This window comes from Xiphophorus hellerii, chromosome 16 (genome assembly GCF_003331165.1).
Source record: "Xiphophorus hellerii strain 12219 chromosome 16, Xiphophorus_hellerii-4.1, whole genome shotgun sequence".
In the NCBI taxonomy this organism is placed as follows: Eukaryota; Metazoa; Chordata; class Actinopteri; order Cyprinodontiformes; family Poeciliidae; genus Xiphophorus; species Xiphophorus hellerii.
This window is the reverse complement of record NC_045687.1, coordinates 2,923,187-2,946,386: the sequence shown is the minus strand read 5'-3', so window position 1 is coordinate 2,946,386 and position 23,200 is coordinate 2,923,187. Positions and strand designations below refer to the sequence as shown.

Genomic DNA, 23,200 nt, shown 5'->3' with positions numbered 1-23,200 from the left:
CGTATTCAATTCAAACTGGTTGATACGAATATCAACCGGTTTAATCCGGTGTCGACCAGTCTTCCATCTCCTGTTTCTAGCTTGTACAAAACTCAATGAGCTACAGTCTCTACAATTTTACCTAATGTCCATTGTTGGTTTGTGAAATACATAACAGAAGAAGTTCCTTCAGAATCAGGAACTACTGATTGAGATGCCAGTCTGGAGGTTATCCTAACGTTTTAGAAAAAAACATAAAGCCTGTAAATTTACAACATTTTCTGACTGACAGGACCAGTGTCCTGGATGATGTTTCATGTGTCTATAAGTATTTATGGCGGCAGTCGTCCAGATTTCTCAGGATTTGTTTGTGTTTGACAGGTGTGAAGATGTCAGCACTGCCTTGTCCACAAACCACATCAAGCCCAGCTGTGCTGCAGTCCAACCTCCAGAACATGTTCATATCTGTGAAAGATGATTGGTTGGAGAAGCACGACGAGGAGACTCAATGCTACATGCATCCAGAGCTGTTTATTACCGATGAACGGGGTCAGCATGAGGTCACAGGCTCAGAAACAGAAACATCTAAATCAGTGAATGTCAGCAACATGTTTCAACATCTGTCCAGAAGAGGCAAATCCAGCAGAACAGTGGTGACCAAAGGGTGTGCTGGCATTGGCAAATCCTTCCTAGTGCAAGAGTTTATGTTGGATTGGGCTGAAAAAAGATTCAATCAAGAATTTCATCTAGTTTTCCCTTTTGATGCTCGTCGGCTGTGTTTATGGAGAGGAGAGAGGTTTACTCTGGCAGAGCTAATTCACAAAGTTGTTCCGGGAATGCCGTCCAGTGGCGTTACGGAGGAGACTCTTACCGCAATCTTCACAGATTTACAAAATGTGAGAGAAACCAGCTGTGAGAGCAGTGAATTCAAACTTCTGTTTATCATTGATGGTCTGGATCAGAATCTCCCCCTGGAGTTTGATTTTATCAGCGGGACAAATAAATCGAACGTAAGAAAGTCAAGTAGAGTAGAAGTGCTTCTGACTAAGCTCATCTTGAAGAAATTGCTTCCTGCTGCTTACCTCTGGATAACCACACAATCTGAAACAGCCAGTCAGATCCCTCCTGAGTGTGTTGACATGGTGACGGAGCTCAGAGGGTTCAATGACCTGCAGAGAGAGGAGTACTTTAGGAAGAGATTCAGAGATGAGCCACGGGCCAGCGAAATCATCTCCTACATCAAGACCTTAAAAATCATTCATTTCATGTGTCGCATGCCACTTTTCTGCTGGATCACTGCTGTAGTTCTGGAGAACCTGTGGGAAACAAGAGAGAGAGGAGCTCTTCCCAGCAACCTGACGGAGATGTTCATAGAGTTCCTGGTGGTTCAGATCAACCACATGAAGGAAAAGTATGATACTGGAAAGTGCATCATGTGCATCAAGTCTCTGGCCAAACTGGCCTTTAAGCAGCTCCTCAGAGATAACACTATATCTACTGAGGAGGACTTAAGAAGCTGTGGCCTTATAATGACATCAGAGCGCTCTGAAGGGTTCAAAGAGATCTTCAAGACATTTTCTGGAAAGGCGTCAGACAATTACCAGAAGACGATTTTTTGTTTCACTCAGTCCAGCATTCAGAAGTTTCTTGCCGCTGTTCATGTGATCACTTCCCTGGTCTCCAACAACAAAAATGTGATGCTTGATTCATGGATGACAATTGAGAACTGCCTCCCCTGTTTTGCAAGAACCTCAACAACAAAACTTCATAAAACAGCATTGAAGAGAACCTTGAAAACTCCAAATGGAAGGCTTTTGTTGTTCCTACAGTTCATCATGGGTCTTTCTCTACAGACAAATCGGTTTCTCCTACAGGACCTGCTGGCACCAACAAGAAGTACCTCATGGTCCAACCAGAAAATAATTAAGTACATTAAGAAAAAAATCAGTGAGAGTACATCACCAGAAAGGATCATAGTAATGTTTCTCTGTCTGAATGAGCTGAGGGATGACTCTGTTGTGGAGGAAATCCGAAACTGCCTGAGATCCCAACGTCTTTCCATGGATAAACTATCACCTGATCAGTGGTCAATTCTGATCTTAATCTTAATGTCATCAGAAAAACATCTAGATGAGTTTGACCTGAACAAATACTCTTTGTCAGAGGAGGTTCTGCTGCAGCTCATGCCTGTCCTGGAAGCCTCCAGAAAAGCTCTGTGAGTACAAAGAGGAGTATTTAAAAAAAACTGATGAGTTTTTCTAATTGACTTATTTGTAACAGGAATTGGTTGTGAAAGGCCAATTTCCAAAGTTCTACATTAAGTGTGTTTTCAAGTCTCATGGTACTGTGGGACAATACTGGGTTGTACTGGGATACATTGGAACAAACAGGAGGATTTTCCAAAGGTTATACAGTTCGATTAAGGCTGAAACAATTAATCAGATCAATCGTGATGAATTGATTATTGAAATAATTGTCAACTAATTTAGTATACCATGAATTGTTAACTGGAGTATACAGACTCTAGAAATGCCCATTTACTGAGAGAACAAAATACTCAGATTAGTAATTAAACCAAAACTGTACAAAAAAATATATATTTTGGATTTAAGATTAAGAAAGTCGTTCTTTGTCTGTAAATATTCTACCCAAAGCTCCTCAAGTGAAATAGATTTAGCTTCAACTGATTCGAATTGTGCTAAAAAAATATATTTTATTAAGCACATTTTGGTACAAAACTGTTAATCAAAAAATAGTCGACAAATGAGCTGTACTGATGTTGAGTCAAGCAGGAAGAGCTGAGCTTTCACATGTATTTTTTAAGCTGCAGATTCATCCGTTGCTACAAGTGATCAATCATTCACTAGAGGTCAAAAATGCTGTTATCGCATATTAGACAATAATGTTTATTTTCCCATTAAAAATGAAAATTTTTTTGTTTATCTTTTATGTATTTCTAATATTATATGAAAAAGACTTAAATAAAATATCTGCAGAATGTGCCAATATTTTATCCGATTACTTGCCAGAATAACAGATTAATCGACAACTAAAGTACTTGCTAGTTGCAGCCATATTGTAGATACTATTATTATTCTCATTTTTGCTGACAAATTAACTTTATTTTAAAGGGAAAAACATCTAGTAAACCGTGGAAAATTGTAATCTAAACTGTTTTCTTTTCTAGGTTAACAGGCTGCAGATTGTCAGAGAGATCCCTGGAAGCTCTTTCTCTGGTTCTCAGTTCTCATTCCTCCAATCTGAAAGAACTGGACCTGAGCAACAGTGACCTGCAGGATTCAGGAGTGAAGCTGCTCTCTGTTGGCCTGCAGAGTCCAAACTGTAAACTGGAAAGTCTCAGGTTAGTGCAGCGGTTTAATTATGATGTGGACGTGTGTAAAATATTTCTCTCTAAAAGGTTTCTTCTTTTAATGTTTTTGTCCCACAAAATTGTTTCAGCTCATCAAACATATTTTAATATCAAGAATAACAGGCATAAATACAAAATCATAGACAAAGTTATTGCAATTATTGCACAGTGAATCTAAGAAAATTACATTTTGGGGTTTATTTAAAATGTGCATGTAATACAGCAATCAGGATGTAAATAGGTAGGAACATTTGAATAAATGTAACTTTCATGAGTTTTTGTAATTGCTTCACTTGGAGCAAGAATTTATCGTGAAAGGCCAATTTACAAAGTTTCATATCCACTGTGTTTTAAGTCACAAAGTACTGAGGGACAATGCTGGGTGAGATAAACTGGAACAAACTAGTCGATATCCAAAGTTATTGTTCTTATTTTTACTGACAAATTTCGGCTTTGTCTTTGAAAGTTGAAATTTACAGTGTGTAACTTTAAAAAACAAGGTCTTTTTTGATATATTTGCTAAAACTGTCACTGTGTAAAATTAGCAAACCATGGTGATTTCTTGAAAAATTCTAAGTTTGACTAAGTCTCTTTTCTAGGTTAACAGGCTGCAGATTATCAGAGCGATCCCTGGAAGCTCTTTCTCTGGTTCTCAGTTCTCATTCCTCCAATCTGAAAGAACTGGACCTGAGCAACAGTGACCTGCAGGATTCAGGAGTGAAGCTGCTCTCTGTTGGGCTGCAGAGTCCAAACTGTAAACTGGAAAGTCTCAGGTTAGTGCAGCGGTTTAATTATGATGAAGAGCACATCCGTCAAACTCAAGACCCGGGGGAAACAAACACCTATTTATGGATATTTTAACAGTAGGACTGTTTCTTTTGTTATGTTCAGCTTCTTTATATTCTTGCAGGATGTCTAACTGTTTGATTGCGGAGGCTGGGTGTGATTTTTTGGCTTCAGCTCTGAACACCAACCCTTCCCACCTCAGAGAACTTGACCTGAGTCACAACAATCCAGGAGAGTCAGGAATGGAGCAGTTAGTCGCTGGACTAGAGGACCCAACCTGGAGACTACAGACGCTTAGGTATGTGAATAAAACAAGCCAGCCTGTTGAAAGTGAAAGTTCTCATGGTTTTGATGAGCCTCATTCACTGAGCTGATGGGATTTCTTGTTTTAGGTTGGACCACTGTGGAGAGCAGACGCTGCAGCCTGACATCAGGAAATGTACGTTTCCATGATTACTCTGACTTTCAAAACATTTAAAATACAACAAGCATTAAAGTTAAAAGGAATAAAATGCAATTATTTATTGTGGTATAGAATAACTGTATTTACCATAATCCACGGTAGCTCTCTATACTTTTTCAGTTGTGTCGCCAAAGTCCCAAATAAACCAGAGAAAGTAGCTAAATTTGTCACTTTTAAGGAAAATAGGGTCTGAAAAGTAGCTAAATGCAGCGGCACCTTCTCTAAGTTGGCAACAGCGCTCCCACTTCACGCTGGTGCCGTGTTCTGATTCGCTTTACGGCAGTCACTGCTGCAAAGTGCCGCGCTGGTGTTGTTTTCAGACAAAGCTGTCTCGACTCGGTGCCACCACATAACTAACGGCGGATACTAACTGTTATTATTCCTATTTGGATTTAGAATCAATATTCGATCCCTGATAGGGAAATGACGCCAGAATCCGATAGAGTCTGAAACCAAGTGATCGAGCGCGATTTCCGATCACATGATCGGAAAAGAGTATCTCTAATTTTAGATGCACTGTTAAATGTGTATGTTGCAAAATAAATATGTTTATACCACAGTTTACCTTTTATGCGAGGAGAGGCCAAATTAAAACGCAAAGTCCGCTTTACACGTTGTAACTGGGAATAGTGGGAGTTCCTCCCAGTTTCCCAGTGGGACCTTGGAGGGCCGTTCCAGTTGATTTTTCCAAGTGGGAAGTCGGAATCTCCCTTCTTCAGACTACAACTTAAACAAAGTATAAGATCACGATCTTGGTCTGTTTGAATAATGTTTTTATGTTAGCTGGAAATAATTATTTTCTTATTTAGTCAATTTTATTTATTAATTAATTTTATTGTTTTATTTTTTCTTTTGCTTATTTTTATTTATTCACTATTTTGTTTTATTTACTTGTTATATTTACCTTTTAATTGTTTTAGTGATTTAAGTTTTTATTAACATTTTATTTTTATCTATCTAATTTTTATTTACTTATTTATTTTTACTTACTTTTTTTTTTACACAGACAGATTAACGTCTGTGTATCGTCCGAACCATCAGAATTGAATCTTTGTTTCTGTGAATTTAACAGCTGTTGTTTCTGATTTTCTCCACCAGATACCTGTGAACTTGAGCTGGACTCAAACACAATAAACCGAAACCTCAAACTGTCCAAAAGCAGGGGGAAGATATTTTCAAGTTCCCATGAATATCCAGATCATTTAGAAAGATTTGACTTCTGGCCCCAGGTGCTGTGTAAACATGCTCTGCCTAGTCGTTGTTACTGGGAGGTGAAATGGAAAGGACAGGTTGATGTAGCTGTAAGCTACAGAGGAATCAGCAGAAGAGGAAACAATTCTGAATCTTTGTTTGGAGGAAATGATAAGTCCTGGACTCTGACATGCTTCTTCAACCAGTTTGCTGTCTTCCATAGCAAAGAAAAAAAGGAAATACGTTTGTCCTCCCATGTTTGTAACAGAATAGCAGTCTATGTTGACCATCCTGCTGGCATTCTGTCCTACTATGTTGTCTCCTTTGACACATTGATCCACCTCCACACCTTCCACACCACATTCACCGAACCACTTTACGCTGGATTTGGATGTGACCGGCACAAGGTACTTGACTGGTTAACAGTTAGGTCTTCAGTGTCCATTTGTTCACCGTTAGTAGATAAGTCTGTAAAAGCTGCTGCTGAGCAGAGATAAACTACTTAGGTAGTAAATATGTTGTTTAATGTCTACTAATTTAAAATTACAGTAAATTTGTTGGGTTTTTTTTACAGTATAAACAGGAGTTTGTGTTGCTGTTTCTTGTCAATGTTTTAATTAGATTAACAAGGTGAAAATATTGACTGGCTCCAGGTTGAAAGAAAAATCTTGTTTAAGTTTGAGCAATAAAATTTATTATAGATTTTTTAAAAAACACAACATTTCTGATGTATTTAAATAAAATAGCCGTCCAGGGTTTCAAGGTCTGATTAACTTTTTTCCTCTCTGACCTCTTAAACCAACTGAGACTTTGTTTTAGCCAACTTTCATTTGATTCAATCTGTACTGATTTGTTTTATGTTTTCTCTTGAGTTTTTAATTCCTTTACAGGGTTGTGTGTTTAGCATTTTCATTTTATTTGATGTTTCCTTTTTTTCTTATTTATCTCCGATGTTCAACACTTTGTCTCAGCTGTGGCTGCTGTTAAAGAAATTCATAAATAAAACTGAAAATGACTATTTGTGTCAGCAATTTCATCACTAACTGAAACACATTGTATAAATGAGTGTTTTAAGCATTTCCCTTCTTCAGCAAACCTAACAGGGTTTTAATAAACTGGAATCATCTGAATCAAGTGTGTTAAAGTAGAGAAACATCTAAAACAAGCAGGACAGAAACATTGATATAAATTACATCCATATGGACGTTTTCAATTCTTTGTTGCCTTTTATGCTGATTTTCTGCTTGTAGGTAAGGAAAACACAACATTCAAGATTAGCGTATTGTACCAAACTCAATATGCAAAGCGGACTTTGCTTAAATAAAAAGATTTTTTATTTAAAAGTATTTAACATTAATACCTCAAGGCCACAGAAAATATTTCTTTTGTGTGTTGCAGCTCCACGTAGTGGGCTGATGAAGAACTGCAGCTAATACTGAACCTCCAGGTGTCCCATAACCAGCACTACTAATTTAAATCAATAATTAATTTAATAGACTAGTTATTGTTTGCAGTATTTCATGAATATGGAGATCGGAATGCAGAGAAAGATGCTTTAACATGCACTAGTTAGTTATTTTATTATGAGCAAACATGATAAACACAATCATGTTTTCATTCAACCATTATGAGCTCTAATGATATGATCAGGGTTTACAATGTGCTCTGTATGGCCAAAACAATAACAAATGATCTCTATATTCTCCTGCATGAAGCAACTTCATCCAACATTTCGGAGGAGCTTTTTCTTCTGCGTTCATAAGCCGAGGAGAAATCATTGGGTTATCTAACTCCCTTTAATCCCAACCACTGTTTAGATGCATTATGACATTCATTGACAAATTGTGCACTTCTTATTACTTCATTTTCTGCATTGTTCTCTCTTTCATTTGTTTTCTTTATTCACTCATGATGCCGTTTAAATGGTGGTGCTCTTGGACAGCTTTGCTGCTTTGATGTAACTGATAGAAACATTAATTCTTTTTTGTTTGTTTTTTTAACCAGTGAAAGTCATTAGTTTGTGGCCTAAAACTCAAAATCACTTGGATTGTGCAGCAAGGTAAAAATGTAAAACCCACTATAATGTTTGAAATTTCCTTGTAAAGTCATCTTGAGTGTATGAAAAGTATTTCTAGATTAATATTATAACTTATTCTCTAAATGATTAAATAAGTAAATGCAAAAATAAAATTTAAAACATTTAAATAACTTTAACATTTCTAAGTGAAAAGCGATATGAGATTATCCACGTGGTGGCAGTAGATGTAGCTTAGCTCTGCTAGGCCGTTTGGTAACGTAAATAAAAGGAAACTCTATTACCCATAGTGAGTCGCTTCTTCCGCTTCCAGCCATTCCATTTCTAAGATGGCGGACCGGCGGCGGAGGAGGAGGCGCGCGTCTCAGGACAGCGAGGACGACGACGAGTCCGGCTCGGGTTCGGACAGTGGGAGGTCCGGTTCTCCAGCGACAAAGGCCCGAGGCCGAGAACCCGTTCCGGTTGAGGCGCCAGTGAGCCGGTCCGAGGCGAAAAGCGAAGTTGAGTCCGAGTGTGTGAGTATCAGTCCGGGCTAACCCCAAGAAGCTAACCGTGGTTCCCTTAGCTGAGAGCTCTGAATACGGCCAGAGATCTAATGGTCTCCCCCCTGGCTGAAGGATTTACAGAACCGTTAGCTCCCAGTTAGCTCAGCACGATGTCAGGAGAACATTAATTATTGTGTTAACAGTAAAATAATAAATGTATTGTTTAGAAATAGCTCGACGGTGAGATGTTTTTAGGGAACCAGACCGAAAGGCGCCAGTTGGAACACATTTATAGGGGAGACTAAATGCGACATAACACCTGCTCAGGCAGCCGGTGGTTTCTCCGAGTTTAACGAATGTAATGCAGAAGGGAAGAGATGTCGACATTATTATTCAGGCTGTCGGGGAGCCACAAAGCTTGGGCGGATGAGTGGATCCCGAGGACACCCTGTGGCCCCGCCGGGTGGTCCCCTCAGCGTGTGGCCCGCCGGGTGGTCCCCTCAGCGTGTGGCCCCGATGGTTAGTCCCCTCAGCGTGTGGCCCCGATGGTTAGTCCCCTCAGCCTGTGGCCCCCTGTGATTTCATGACTCAGAACTCGCACTGTTCATCCTTATTTCAGAGTAAAACTATATTTGAAATTATTAATTCAGGTGAAAATGTGCTTTAAAGCAGAAATCTTAGTAATTATAACTGTTTATTTAAATCTCATCACGCCTAATGAAAGTCCTACAGATGTTCATGTTGTCGTGGTAGTGGCTCTAATGGCAGATAGGGATTCAATGAGACACTTCTGTTCTGAAATTGACTAAAGAAACGGAAACGAGAAGATAAATTTTTTTTTATAAAAATACCCTAAAGCATTTCTAACCAGGCGAAGTGATGGAGGGATCAGGAATCAGAGGTAACAAGAACCAGACAGGTGCAGCTGTAGATCACAAACCAGCGGCACTCAAACCTTTTATAATTCTAACAGTTCAAAACAGGATAAACAGACACATTGGTTGAAAGTAGGTCTGTCGTGATGACACATTTTACTGGACAATAAATTGTCATGAAAGTTATTGTGATGGACAATAATATTGTCTTGAGACCATTTTCAACTAATATAGTGATGATAATAATAGCGTTGTAATCCAAGAACACTTTCTCAAAGGTCAATAAAGTTTCATTTCGAACAAACATTTAACACTGAAACTTGGAAGACATTTTAAATTTCCAAAATAAATAAACAAAACAACTAAAATGACAAAGAATATGATTATGAAGTCTCTTTAAATTGAATTGTCCTTTTAAAAAAGGGCTTGGATGAAACCAAAGCACCAGACTGGACTTTTCATCCAGTTTTTGGTAGAAGGGAAGAAAAAAGAGAAACAAACTACCACAAAAATGGAAATTATTGAGCTCGTTTGAATTTATCCTGCGATTAATTTATTTATTGATTATTGCGACAGGTTTCTTTTGAAGGATGCATTTCAATTCTGTTTTTGTTTTGAACTCCAGTGTGAAACATTTCAGTTTCAAGATGTTAAATCAACAGAAAGTTTCTCTGCAGTCAGAAGTTCTGCTCAGAGCCGAACATCAACGTCTAACGCAGGGGTCTCAAACTCCAGTCCTGGAGGGCCGCTGTCCTGCAGTTTTTAGATGTGCCGCAGGTACAAAACACTGGAATGAAATGGCTTAATTACCTCCTCCTTGTGTAGATCAGTTCTCCAGAGCCTTAATGACCTAATTATTCTATTCAGCTGGTGCAGCAGAGGCACATCTAAAAGTTGCAGGACTGCGGCCCTCCAGGACTGGAGTTTGAGACCCCTGGTCTAACGGCTGCAGGAAAAACATTTTATTTACTTTGTTTTTTTATAGATATGTTTATTAATTTTTTTTGTTTAGTAACAACATAACACAGAACGAAAGCTCAGCAGTGCAGTCCAGAGACAAAAGGAAAGATAAGGGGCATACATACTTCCATCATTATATAGTCCACATCTAAACATTTATAGATGCTCGAGACAGGAAGGTCTTCCATATGCGTCCAAAAATGTCAGTCTTAGAGTGGACGAGGCATGTTAGAAAGTCGAGAGGAATATATTCCAAAATAAGCTTCTTTCACCCAAAAATAGTAGGAGATTTATTAGAAATCCATTGTAACAAAATATTCTTTCGAGCATAGAAAATTATGATATTATACAACTTACTCTTGTTTTGATTTTGGATATGTTTATTTGGTAGACCAAGGAGAAGAGACACTGGATCGAGATCAATATTAGTTTTGATAATTTTCCTAGTCTCAACCAGAATAGATTCCCAGTATATCTGTATCTTTGGGCATGACCAAAGACAGTGATTTTATTTACTTTAACATTTTTATTTATTGAGCTTTCCCACTTAGCCTCAAGTAAATTAATAATAATAAAATTAATAAGTAAAAAGTAAAACATTATTTATAAAAATAGAGGCAACAATGCATAAAATATGAGATTATCAAAAGAAAAAGGATTTAAAAATAAATGTTTTAACTAGATCAGAGTCTGGACTGAACAGAACTTCAGGTTCTGTTTTCATCTCAGTCTGGAGAACCATCAGCAGAACCTGAAACAATGAAACCAGAACCAGAGATTCCTGAAGGAAGATTTTACCAAAGAAAGCAAACCAAATTGGGTCAGCAGAATTTGGGTCCGTTCTGGTGAAGTTAGATTATTTAACAGAGATTCCACGGTTCTGTTCTGTAGAACCCGCTTCACGTTTAGGATTCTCAGCACAGATTTATGGGTTGGTTCTGTTTCTGTGGCGTTCAGACCGAAGAATAGATCTGAGCCAGACTGGGTCGGAGTTCACTGCTTTTCAGAGACTTTCTGATCTTCTTCGTGTTCTGGTTCTGAATCTGATCCTGTTCTTGTTTTGCTTCTGGTTCTGATCCTGTTTGTCTTTACAGGAGAGTGAAGACGGAGCAGGAGAAGGTAAGACCCGACCCGCGGCCCATTGCATGTTCTGTTGATCCGCTCCGTTGTCATGACGCCTGGCTCTATTTCCTCCAGCCGTCCTCTCGGATTACGACAGCGCCGATCCGGAGGAGAACGCTTCCCACTCAGAGGTAAACAGAATCGGATCCGGTCGGTTCCGCTCTGTTGGGCGGGGACGATGACTCTAGTTTCTGTTTCTCCGTCAGGGAGGAGAGGAGGAAGAGGAGGGTTTCAGCGAGGAAGAGGCTCCAGCAGCAGCCAGCGAACCCAAACCCGCTGCTGCTGATGGACCCACACAGGATGATGGAGAGGAGAAGGATAAGGAGGAAGAAGAGGAACAAGAGGAGGAGGAGGAGGAGGAAGAGGCAGGAGGGTCCAGTAAGGAGGAGAGCAAAGCAGAGGAGAAGGGAAACCTGGCAGGAGAGAGGCAGAGCGGAGATGGACAGGTGGGAATACGACTCGCTTCCAGACGGATTCCAGAAAATTTTACTTATTCTACTTCCTGTTGAAGAAAGGGTCGTCACGGTTTCTTCTTCTCCTGTCCCTGACCTCCATGCAGGAGTCCACCGACGACCCGGAGACGAAGCCTGGTCAGCAGCTGGACGACGACGAAGACCGGAAGAACCCGGCTTACATTCCCAGGAAGGGTTTGTTCTTCGAGCACGACGTCCGCGGACAGACTCAGGAAGAGGAGAGGTGAGACGCCGCTTCCGTTTCAGCCTCAGCGTCTCCAGAAGGAGGTTTACCTGTTCCTCTTCTTCTTCTCAGGCCTAAAGGTCGGAACAGGAAGTTATGGAAGGACGAGGGCCGCTGGGAGCACGACAAGTTCAGGGAGGAAGAGCAGGCGCCCAAGAGCCGCGAGGAGCTCATCGCCATCTACGGCTACGACATCCGGAACGGCGGCGGCAGCGGCCCTGGAGACCGGGCGTACAGGCAGCGCAGACCCAGGTGAGCTGGTCGCCATGACAGTGTAACGTATGACCACGCCCAACACGACGCTCGGGTCTGAACGTCGGCTTCACTGGTTCTGATGGTCGGAAACCGAACAGAACAACCTGGAAATGAATGTGTGTCTGTTTGCTGTTCCTCAGGTTGTCATGGCAACAAGTCATTTACATATTAGCATTGGGTCAAATGTAAACGCTGCACAAACACCACAAACCGGGATGAGCAAGCTAAATTATTAAGTTAGTGTAATGAAACTTTACTTCCTGGACTAGAAAGATAAAATTAATGATTTTGTCCTTTTTACTTTCAGATTTTTACATAATTTATATTGTGAAAGTGAAAAATGATTCTCGTTCATCTCTAAACTTTAGTCTGCAGGACATGAACAGGTTTTTTTTGGATGGTATGTGAGCTGTCTGGCTGTAGGTGGCGCTGCGTAGCTTCAGAACAGCCAGGATTTATCAGCTACTGACCGACAGCTGAATCCCATCCACTAGGGTTGGACAATTATCACATAGTTTATTGTGAAAAATTTCAATGTTAAAAGAACTGACTAAAATGTTTTAGTATTTTGAGTAAAACAGAAAATGTGATGAACTAAAGTCTCTCTGTGCAGCTTAGTGATTTAAATCACACTTTAAGTAGAAGCTAATATAAAATAGGAATGTTTTTCAAGACCAGCGTTTGTGTTAATCGTTTTTATCACCATCCCGTCTCCGTTCCTGCAGGCAGAGTTCTCCTCCCGGCAGAGACAAGCGGTGGAGAGACGGGCAGAGACCGGCCCGGACCTGGCAGAACCGAGGAGGAGTACCACCTCCACCTTCATCTGTCCCTCCACCCTCCTCTTCCTCAGCGTTTCCTCCCCTCTCTGCTGCTCAGCGGAGCAACAACTCCTCCAGGCCGCCGCCCTCCCGCAGCAGACCCCCTCACTACAGCCAAGTGCACCCGTTGTCTCAGTCAGAGTACAGGAACAATGAATCCAACGCACCTCAGGTTCATCCCAGAGAGCGGCACGCCCCAAAAACTCAACTGGACCCGTCGGGAGACAGAGGCGGGGCCGGTAGAAGTGGACGGGGCCACGGAGGAAGAGGAGGCTCCTCTGTGGTCATTGAGGAGGTTTCAGACGGCCAATCAGGCGCAGCGGAGGAGGATTCGAGGTCAGACTCTGCAGCGACGGCTGCAGCAAGGCAGCCGGGCGGGTATCAGTCACCGAGACGACAGCATCAGGAACAAAGAGGCAGCGGGGACAGAGCTGCCTCCGGATTGGCTGCCTCCACCTCTGACCCCGCCCTCCAGTCTTCAGCAGCCAATCGGGAAGCCTCTCCACCGGCTGAGCGCCCCGTTGAACGTAAATCGTACTCTCTGGCCCGCAGGACTCGCTCGCGGCCGTCAGACCTCGGCAGCAAGCAGGCCTCAGTGGAGGAGTCAGCAGCGGGGGGAAACAGCTCCTCACCCAGCAGCGGAGGGGGCAAGGGCTGGACGGGGGGCAGTGATGGGGGAAGTCAGACAGCAGCGGGCGGGGGAGGGGTCGCCGAGCTGGACCAGGAAGTGGCCCGGCTCAATCTGGTCCGACAGACCTGGAGTCAGAGTCCAACGTCGTACGTACGCTCCGAGATGAGAGGTGAGTTCCTTCATACTGGGAGTACAGAGACCCAGTTAAACCAGTCCAACCAATTATTTTCCTAGTCTACATGATGTGTGTATCCCAGTCCACCTGATCTGTGTCCCAGTTAAACCAGTGTACCTCTCTACAGGTCTTCCTAACCCCATCCACATGGCCAGTGGGCCGCCTCAGTACTCCAACATGGAGGAGATGGGCGTGGGCTCCAACCGGGCCAAGCGTTACTCCTCCCAGCGTCAGAGAGCCGTTCCAGAACCGGCCCCGCCCATGCACCTGGGAGTGATGGAGACTGGACACTACTACGAGCCCAGTAAGATTCCCAGCAGTTCAACCAGTAGGACATTAGAGCTGGAGTTGAAGAACTAGAGATAAAGTTCTGATAAAACCTGATCAATCAGAACCGTCACAGTTGATCAGTTCTACTAACGTTTGTGGAAAAATATATTTTATGTGTTTTAACAAGGTTCTGACTGCTTCTTTGACGGAGGTTTTAACTTGGTTCTATTTTCGGTTCTGATTCTGTTAGAACTGCAGCTCATTGGCGTCACATCCGGGTCCATCCGGACCCTGGTGATGCTTCTTCTCAGGAGTTTTCTACTAGAATCCGAATTAAAAAAGCAGCAGATCAGTTTTCACATTATTGCTGCACCTCCTCTGTTTCACCAGCAGGGGTCAGCAAACTTCAGCAGTGTCTGTTCAGGGTTAGAACTGCAGTCAGAACCTTCGATTGAGCCGTTGGTACCAATCAACAGAAATATGGCACATTCGGCATTTAACCACTTATGAATTTTTATCCAATATTAAAAATACACTAGAAGAGCAAATAAATTAATACATTCCATTATTATTAAGAAAATAAACATTTTGTTGTCTATTAACAGCATTTGTTTAATTTATGCTTCATCAACTAAAAAATATGTTTAACATCAACATAAAAAACTCTACCCGTTCTGCTTGACTTGATCAATACAATGTAGGGCTGATCTGTTGATTATTTGTGTAACTGATGAATATTTGGATGAAAAAGTTTCTTGATAAGAGATTTTGTTTAAGCTGTTTAAGCTTTTTTATCTCTGATGCAAAATGTAAATTTTTTTGTACAGTTTTGGTTTCATTACTGCTCAGAGGTTGTAGTTCTTTCAGCAAATAGTCTTTTTTTGTCTGTATACTCCATTTAATGATTAATTGATTCCTGAATTAGTTGATTATTTCAGTAATTGATTAATGATGATTAATCGTTTCAGTCCTAGATGATTTATTTAATAGCTGTGTTGCAGCTGCTGATGTTTTCCTCTGACCACCTCTTCTGCCCCCTCAGTGTCGTACCAGGGACCAATCTACACCCACGGAGAAGGCCCCGCCCCCATCCCGCCCCAGGGCATGCTGGTCCAGCCAGAGATGCACATCCCTCATCCTGGTGGGTTTCCTTTAAATTCACCATTTCACAACCCTCCTTGGTCGCCCTCTCACTCTGCTGCCTCTCTCTCTCTGTGCAGGTCTCCATCCCCACCAATCAGGAGGCCCCATCGCTAACCCCGCCCTCTACGGAGGCCCACCTGTCTCCCTGTCACCGGGGCAACCACAGCAGCTGCTGCCTCCTCCGTTCTACCCTCCTCCTGGGGTCATGACCTTCCCCTACCCTGCCATGTATCCAAGCCCACAGGTAAGACGGGACCGCTGCTCATCAGAACCAGCAGAACCTCCGGACCCAGTTTGACCTCTGCTGTGTTTCAGGGTCAGACCCAGGTGACGTACGGCGGCGTCACGTACTACGACACCATGCAGCAGCAGGCTCAGCCCAAACCGTCGCCCCCCCGCCGCACCTCTCAGCCCGTCACCGTCAAACCCCCCCCTCCAGAGGTTCCCTACGCCTCAGAGTGACTCCGCCCTCATCTCCTTCCCCGCCTCAGGCTCCGCCCCCACCCTGACCTCAGAGCTGCAGGTGAGGCCTTAACGGATTCCTCTAGGGCTGGGCGATTAACCGAGAAATTCAATTTAATCAAATTTTTGGTTTATGAAGATTAATTTTTGGAAAATCTGGATTGTATTTTCACCGAAGCGCTTCTTGTGTTTCCATAGTTCAGAGTGATGCCAGTTCAGGCTGAAACGATTAATCAAATTAATCGTGATTAATCGATCATTGAAATGACTGACAACTCATGTAGTAATCAAGTAATCGTTAACTGGAGTATAGAAACTCAAAGAAAGGTAGTTTGCTGAGAGAACAACACACTCAGATCAGGAATTAAACCAAAACTGTACAATACATATATACATTATATATTTAAGATTAAAATCAACCTTTTGTCTGTAAATATGATGCCTAAAGTTGCAGTTTTAGCTTTATCTCGTTCAAATTCTGTAATAAAAAATCCATTAAAGCACCTTTTGCTATTCAGTTATTAATCTTAAATATAAGAGTGATAAGTTTTGTTCTGTTTGGTTTTTTTTACAAAAATAGTTCTAATTTTACAAGAATAAAGTTGTAATATTTGGAGAATAAAGTATTTTTTTTATCAGAACTCCAACACAAAAAATAACAAATAAATATTATTCAGGCTTTTACCCAATTGTTTCTCTCGTAATTTTAAGATGTTCTTTTAGTAACATCTTTGGTTTCATTTCTGCTCTGAGGTTGTAGAGCAGAAATGAAACCAATTATGCTTCTCGTAATTAAACAAAAATTCCCTAATATTTGCCGTACAACTTATATTTTTTTAGTAAAGAAAGTGAGAAAAAACACATTAAAATTTGATCTGGTATGGAAAAAATGAGAGATTTTATTTTGAAGCCATTTCGCCCAGCATTAATTTCCTCCTAGTGTGGCATCATGTTTACTTCCTGCTCCAGGTTTTCTGACTGGTGATTGGTCTGTGTGGGCAGGAGCAGGGTGGGAGGAGCAGTGAGGCCCAATCAGACGACACCGTGAGGGGGCGGAGGGCAGGACGAGACGGACTCTTCTGGATCAGAACTTTCCTTTATTCCCTTTTCAGTCACTCTGACGGACAGACGGATGGAGCGGACCCGCTAACGACTTCATGTCCTGTTTGTCTGAATCTACTCCAACGGTTATAGCTCTACAGGATCTGTTAGCCAGAACTGGATCGGGTCGACTGCCCCGGTTCTGTTCGGATCACATATTTCAGATGCAGATATTTTATGACATAATAAATCTTTCCCGGTAAACGGCGACGTTATAAACCTAAAAGCGCAGATTTTGAGACCTGCCTCTGTTGGCGCCACCTGGTGTTGCTTAGTGTTGCTGTAAATAGAAGCTAACTGTAAATAAAATCTGGAAGAGATTAAATAGATCCGTGAACTTATTGTAATCAGAGCTGAGTCGTCGGCAGGGACCTGAATGTTAACGGTGGAGTTAATAGAGAGAGAAATAGTTTATGTCTTCCTTTTATTAAACCTTTCATTTTCATACTGTTTTACTTTTTTATTATTATTTGCAGTAGGCGACCATCTGCTCTGATTTTTGTTTTCATGTTCGGACCAGAGCGTAGCAGAACCCCAGACGGACCCATTATTAACTGAATTTTACGGTTTCCTGGAGAAAAATTTCCTTTTTATTTTTTTTTGCTCATCTCTTTCTGCTCAGTTCTCTGGAACGTTTTTGGTTTGTTGTCAGATTAAAGTTTCTGATTCTGTCCTGAACGTCTGTGTGCCGTCCCTGACCCACCCAGACAAACAAAACCAGAACTTCTTTGGGTCTTTTTTTATTAAAGATGTTTATAAAACAATAGGTTAAAATATTGAACTTTCACCTGAATTTCATGGTAAGGTAATCTTATTCAGGATAATATCTCCATCTACAGACTAACAAATATAAATATAAGGCAGTCAAGGTTGCTTTTATGATTACAGGTTTTTGAATGAATCTCTTTAGATTTCTCTCTACAACTCTGTAAAAGCTCTTGTGAAATTAAGAGAAAAACCAACTCTGTTTGTTAGAACCAAAATTGCAGCTGCTGTGGTTCACTTTCACCCTGACCTGTCAAACAAACCAAACCCTTAAAAAACAACAGTTCCTCTCCTCGCCTGTGGGGGCGCTGCATCAAGAACGACTGAGGGAACCGACAAGAAAACCTCAAGCGCAACTTCCTTCTTCACAAAATGTAAACAATGTAGTAGCATCAGATTCTAGAGGTTGTAGGATTTAACCAGTGGTGGAGAAAATACTCAAAAAATATACTTAAGTAAAAGTACAAATACACAGACAAAAATGTACTCTAGTAAAAGTAAAAGTACCACATTAACATTTTTACTTGAGTAAAAGTAAAAGTACTGGTTTTAAAAATACTTAAGTATTAAAAGTAAAAGTACTTGCTGAATGCATTACTAATACAATACCAATAAGAGTACTTATCATATTTAATATTAATACATCAGAAATGTGCCATTTTAATGAACAATGCTGCAGATAAAGCATGTTTTTATTGTGTTTACTCTGTAACATGGCTTAAAACGTAGATATGTGATTCTATGCATCATAAGTTCAGGGATGGAAACATCTTGTCTGAACTTCACTTTTTTGCCACCAGTGGCATTTATTTTGAAAGAAATCCAGGGGAAAGGTGATGGAAAGAAGGAACCTTGGAAGATGCATCCAAGGAACCACATAGCAGTGTTGTAGTCAAGACCACCTAACCCAAGACCAGAGTGAGCTGCTATCAACCTGAGTCTTTTTAAAGCGTCCTCGACCCGATTCCATGTCCTTAGAAGCAAAAACGCTTCTAAAAATACAAATGTGAGTGAAAAGACTCACATTATAAGCTGAACAATTTCAGAGAGGATGGATACTGTGGACATCGAAAGGCAAAGAAATGTGTCCGTTGTGGCGCAGTGTGCTGCTGTATGATAGACTGAATGGATCAAGAGAGGAACTGCAGACCCATCAGAACCTAAAGAATCAGAAATCAGCGTCTCTTCATCCTCAATCATCTCCTGATGCTGACATGGTACAGAACATTTAGTTATGATTATTGTGATTTTAGCTGACTATTGTGGTTTGATTCTTTGCTTAGGATGTTGAGTTTGGATGATATTTAATAAATAATAGCAATAGCCAAAATAAGTGGCCATTTAAAGAACAAATCATAAGAATAGATTAACAGTTAATACAGAAATATTTCCTACATTACATTACATTACTTTCTGTGTGTTTTATTCAGAAATGTTGATATATTTTATGAATAATTGTCCAGTGGTCATTTAATGTATTACTTCACTAATATTTTATTAATGTGATTTACCAGTTTGGATAATCTGACTTCCTATCAATGAAGAAAAAACATGCTAAGCAAAAATACACCAGACCTGCAGGCCAGGGCCGGTTCTATACGGGGGCCAAGCGGGGTTCTAAAGAAATTATACTACATAAATGTCTTTTTTAAATATTCAGTGGTAGATATTTTTGTAAACCTTCTCAATTTTATTTCTAAGGTATTAAAAATACATTAAAATGAATTTGAATAAAAATCAATTTAATGAATTAAAAATTATAAACTGCTCTTTTAACTGCTGTATAGGATCAGACTTTCCATCTGCTAAATCAGGATCTGCAACCTGAATCTCTGGAGACACAAGTGGCTCTTTGGTTCACATTATTAAATGATGAAATATTAATCTGTTTGTGTTTAATTCTTTTTTTAGTGTCTCCATAAAGAAAACATTGACTACACCGGCCCCTGTGGTAAATTTGGTCTAGAACCAGCCTCTAAAGAAAACAGTAAAGACCATTTTATATATTTTTAACCAGCTATAAGGGGTCAGACTTGCATCATCAGCACCTTTATTCAGATGACAATTTGCAATGCAAAATATTATGCTTAGTGATTTTTTACAATGGTTAATGCAGTACTTAATTATTTTAGAATTATTTTTATATTTATGAACAAAATTGTGTACAGCACTGGATTTATTTATTTGAAGAGTATTTTGTAGTTCTGTACAAAATGTTGTATATGTGCAAAATATTTGGATAAATAATGTGTTAGTCTGATCCTGGTCCTTCGCCTTGTTAATTACTCTTATTGGTCTTTTTTGAAGTTTGATTAGTGACTGTTGTGCTGTTTTGTAATTAATTTCCCAAATCTCTCTGGAGTCACTTAAATAAGGTAAAACTAAAGAGCAGTGCAGGATGTTGGGCTGTTTCTGTGTCTGTGAACAGAAAGATGTTTGGTACTGAAACTATGGCAGACTCACTTCATGAACTGTGAACTGAAATATTAAAACCCGACTCATAATGTCTACTTTTCTATAGATGGACAAACATTATTATTTAAAGAAAAAGGCCAACAGCCGCATAACGTTCAGATAAAAAGAAGGGTAAAGCAATTTCTAAGTATGATTTTTAAATAAAGTTCAGGTAAATTACTCATTTTCACTATTCATTGACTTGAACTTCTACCTTGTTCCTAAACTTCACATTCTAAAAGGTGCAAGGCGACTTGTATGTATCGAGTAACACGACGATTTTGTAGAAATGTAGTTAAGTAGAAAGTACAGATACTTACTGTAAAATGTAGTGGAGTAAAAGTGGAAAGTATCCATTATTAAATCTGCTTAAGTAAAATACAGATACACAAAAATTTTACTGAAGTACTGTAACAAAGTTTTTAACACTTCAAATGAACAGAGATCTATGTTTGTAGTTTATCAGAGTTTCTAGACAAACTAACTAGCCTTGGATTGAAATGGACCAAACTGGGCTGGTGTGAGCGCACCTGTTTAATTTATAACACGTCTAAAATGAAAAAATGTATTTGCAGTTATTGATGCGAATTTTTTCACTCCAAATTTTTCAGCAGCAATTTTGTCTCCATGCATGGCGACCTTCTGGTGACCCAAGCCGAAGCTATCGACACTAAATGGAGTCGCTCGGCTTTTAGCCAATCAAATTGGGATCCTTTGGTCATGTGACACCAGTGTGTTTCTCCAGGCCAGAGGTACGTCTCTTAATTATAGAGATGAGCGTTTTCTCCTAAACAGAAGTTATTATACGTCTCGTTCTGCTTGACGCCCGTTTGAGTCGTTATCTTTTCATCCAGTCAAACTGGGGGAAATGGTTGACCTGATGACAGCTAATCCACCACCCCCGTCTGCAGACACATTGACCTCTGACCCAACCCAACGTACCGGGGATTCAGCCGAGCCTAATTTGATTGGCTAAAAGCCGCTTGATTGGATGTAGTGCTGATTGCTTTGGCCTGGGTCACCAGAAGGGCATCATCACATTTTCAGTTGAATTTCTGCTGAGTTTGAAGTACAAATAAACCCAAAAACTTAATTCTTATAGATAATTGCAGATTATAAACATTCCATTATTAACTAAATCAGCTTAATTCTCATGAGAATATATTTCTGTCATATATCTGTAGCTTGATGCTCGGTCTTTATATGTACAGACCCATCCAATAAATTAGAATATCACTGAAAAGGAACTTTATCACTGCGTGAAACGCATTAAAAAGATTAATTACACACAGATTGATGGTTGTAAGAATTAATTTCTGTTAATTATGATGATGTTTCATACACAAACAACAACAATGGATGATAAGCCTCTTCTCTTTGTCCACTACGGGGTTATTTTTTTAATTCTGATTTGATTGGATGCTGAAAAGTTGTGCTAAAAGGAGTTAGCCTGTTAGCGAAGCTATTCAAGCCTAAAATAGTGTAAGAATGCTAAACATGTAGCAGCTAGCAGATACGTCACCAACGCTGCCAGCTTCCACAGTCTAGTCATTTATTTATTTTTTAAGTTTTATGACTGATCAAGTTACAGATTGTAAACAGTAAATGTATTATTTGTTGAGCTCACATTTCTGTTTGGTCAAGAATTTTGCAGCAAAAATGTTTATTTTGTTTATGTAGTTTTAGATTAAAACACAATTAATTACAGACCCTGCAATTAACTGTCATAAATTTTAATCAAGTCCAGCCATTAATGTGATATAAAGCAAAATTTTACATAAAATCCCCCCCTTTAAAACAGAACCATGCACCGACTGCTTATAAATCTGCTTGGTTTCTGTGTGCTGTCCAAACCAGAACCGGTTTCCAGAACGCATTCCGACTTTTCTGGAATTAAATGCTTCTGCTGGGAAGCTTCCAGGTCTTAAAATGCAACTTTTAGTTGCGTCTCAGCACACCTGAGTCAAATAACCAAGTTATTAGCAGGAATCCGGAGATTTGATTTGATTTATGGGTCCGTTCTTCATCCCTGAAGCTTCACACCTGCTGAGTTTATTTATGTTAACATGAATATTCATGAGCTGCAGGAGGCGGGGCTCTTATATAAACTCCAGCGACCAATCAGCAGCCGGACGGCCTGGTAAATATTCATCAGCAGCTCAAACACAAAAGGAGCCTCAGCTGTTACACCCTCCCTCCCACCTCCTGCAGCTGTAGCCATGGCAACGCCTTCCGCCTGTGATGGAGATCAGGATGTTGGAGAGCTTTCTGAGTAATTGGCTTGTTAACTGATGCACCACAAAGGAGGATGGTGAAGAGGTCTGCTCTGATTGGCCGGAAACTGCAGAGTTGCAGATAACGAGCCAATGAGAGGCAAGGAGCCTCTCTTCACTTCCTGGTTTGAATCTATGACGTGATAGCAATCATAGGATCAATAAAATCAATCAGATTTCTTGTCTTTGTTCATCTTATTTATTTATAGCTTCTTGATTTTTGATTTTTTTTAGTTTTTTTGTCACTTTCCATCTTTATGTCTTTATTCGCTTTTTCTTTGCATCATTTTGTTGCAGTTTGTTCCACACTGATAGTTTCATTTGAAGGGAGAAAATAAATTAATAAAGCAATGCAGCTGTTTAAAGTCTTAAATCCAGCCTGATCTGTGCAGAAATACACAAACAGGCCACCAGTTTCTACTTTATGAAACTCATAAGAACCACAGACATCAGAAACATCTACCAGGACATTTTAGCTTTATAGAGATGCTGATTTTATTTTTCCAGCAGGACTCGGTACCGACCCAAACTGCTAAAGGTACCAATACCTTCTTCAATCACTACGGTAACACCAGCAACCTGCTCTTACTTGAACCTCTCAGAGGATTCGTGGGTGAAGAGGAAGATAAAACGCATCAGAACCAACAATGTAGAAGATGCTATCAAAGCAACCTGCACTGAAAAAACAGAAAGTAGCTCCAACTAAAAAAAAAAAACTTTAAATAATTTGTTACGTAATCAAATTAAGTTTGTCAAACTTAATTTATTTACATTTGTTTAGGGCTGCATTTCTTAAAATATTTTTTTTCTAAATGTGCTACATTATTCTAGACTTCTAACAAAAAACAACTGAATATTTGTGTTTTTACTCTCTAGAACAGGGATGGGCAA

The 23,200-nt window shown here is 40.1% G+C and overlaps 3 protein-coding genes across 3 annotated transcripts in view; all 3 read left to right on the top strand.

Moving 5' to 3' along the window:
* The window catches only part of LOC116735853 (NLR family CARD domain-containing protein 3-like), an 88,291-nt gene extending 84,349 nt beyond the window's left edge, over nucleotides 1-3,942 (top strand). The window contains exons 4-5 of the mRNA XM_032587992.1: nucleotides 361-2,194; nucleotides 3,167-3,942. Of these exons, the coding sequence (XP_032443883.1) occupies nucleotides 361-2,194; nucleotides 3,167-3,521 (2,189 nt within the window). The 3' untranslated portion in view covers nucleotides 3,522-3,942. The remainder of the gene's footprint in view (nucleotides 1-360; nucleotides 2,195-3,166) is intronic.
* LOC116735858 (ribonuclease inhibitor-like) lies at nucleotides 3,932-6,805 on the top strand (the record flags this gene model as incomplete). Its single annotated transcript, XM_032587998.1, has 4 exons — nucleotides 3,932-4,122; nucleotides 4,260-4,433; nucleotides 4,528-4,574; nucleotides 5,697-6,805. Coding segments are annotated over 4 exons (1,002 nt in total), but the record flags the coding sequence as incomplete, so codon positions are not given.
* A 1,323-nt stretch (nucleotides 6,806-8,128) lies between these two features.
* casc3 (casc3 exon junction complex subunit) lies at nucleotides 8,129-17,495 on the top strand. Its single transcript, XM_032587923.1, has 12 exons — nucleotides 8,129-8,339; nucleotides 11,239-11,263; nucleotides 11,342-11,397; nucleotides 11,473-11,712; nucleotides 11,826-11,962; nucleotides 12,035-12,214; nucleotides 12,943-13,835; nucleotides 13,969-14,145; nucleotides 15,154-15,252; nucleotides 15,332-15,498; nucleotides 15,570-15,777; nucleotides 16,719-17,495. Exons 1-11 carry the CDS (start codon nucleotides 8,154-8,156, stop codon nucleotides 15,714-15,716), a joined length of 2,307 nt encoding a protein of 768 aa, XP_032443814.1. The 5' UTR covers nucleotides 8,129-8,153; the 3' UTR covers nucleotides 15,717-15,777; nucleotides 16,719-17,495.
* The last annotated feature ends 5,705 nt before the right edge of the window (nucleotides 17,496-23,200 follow it).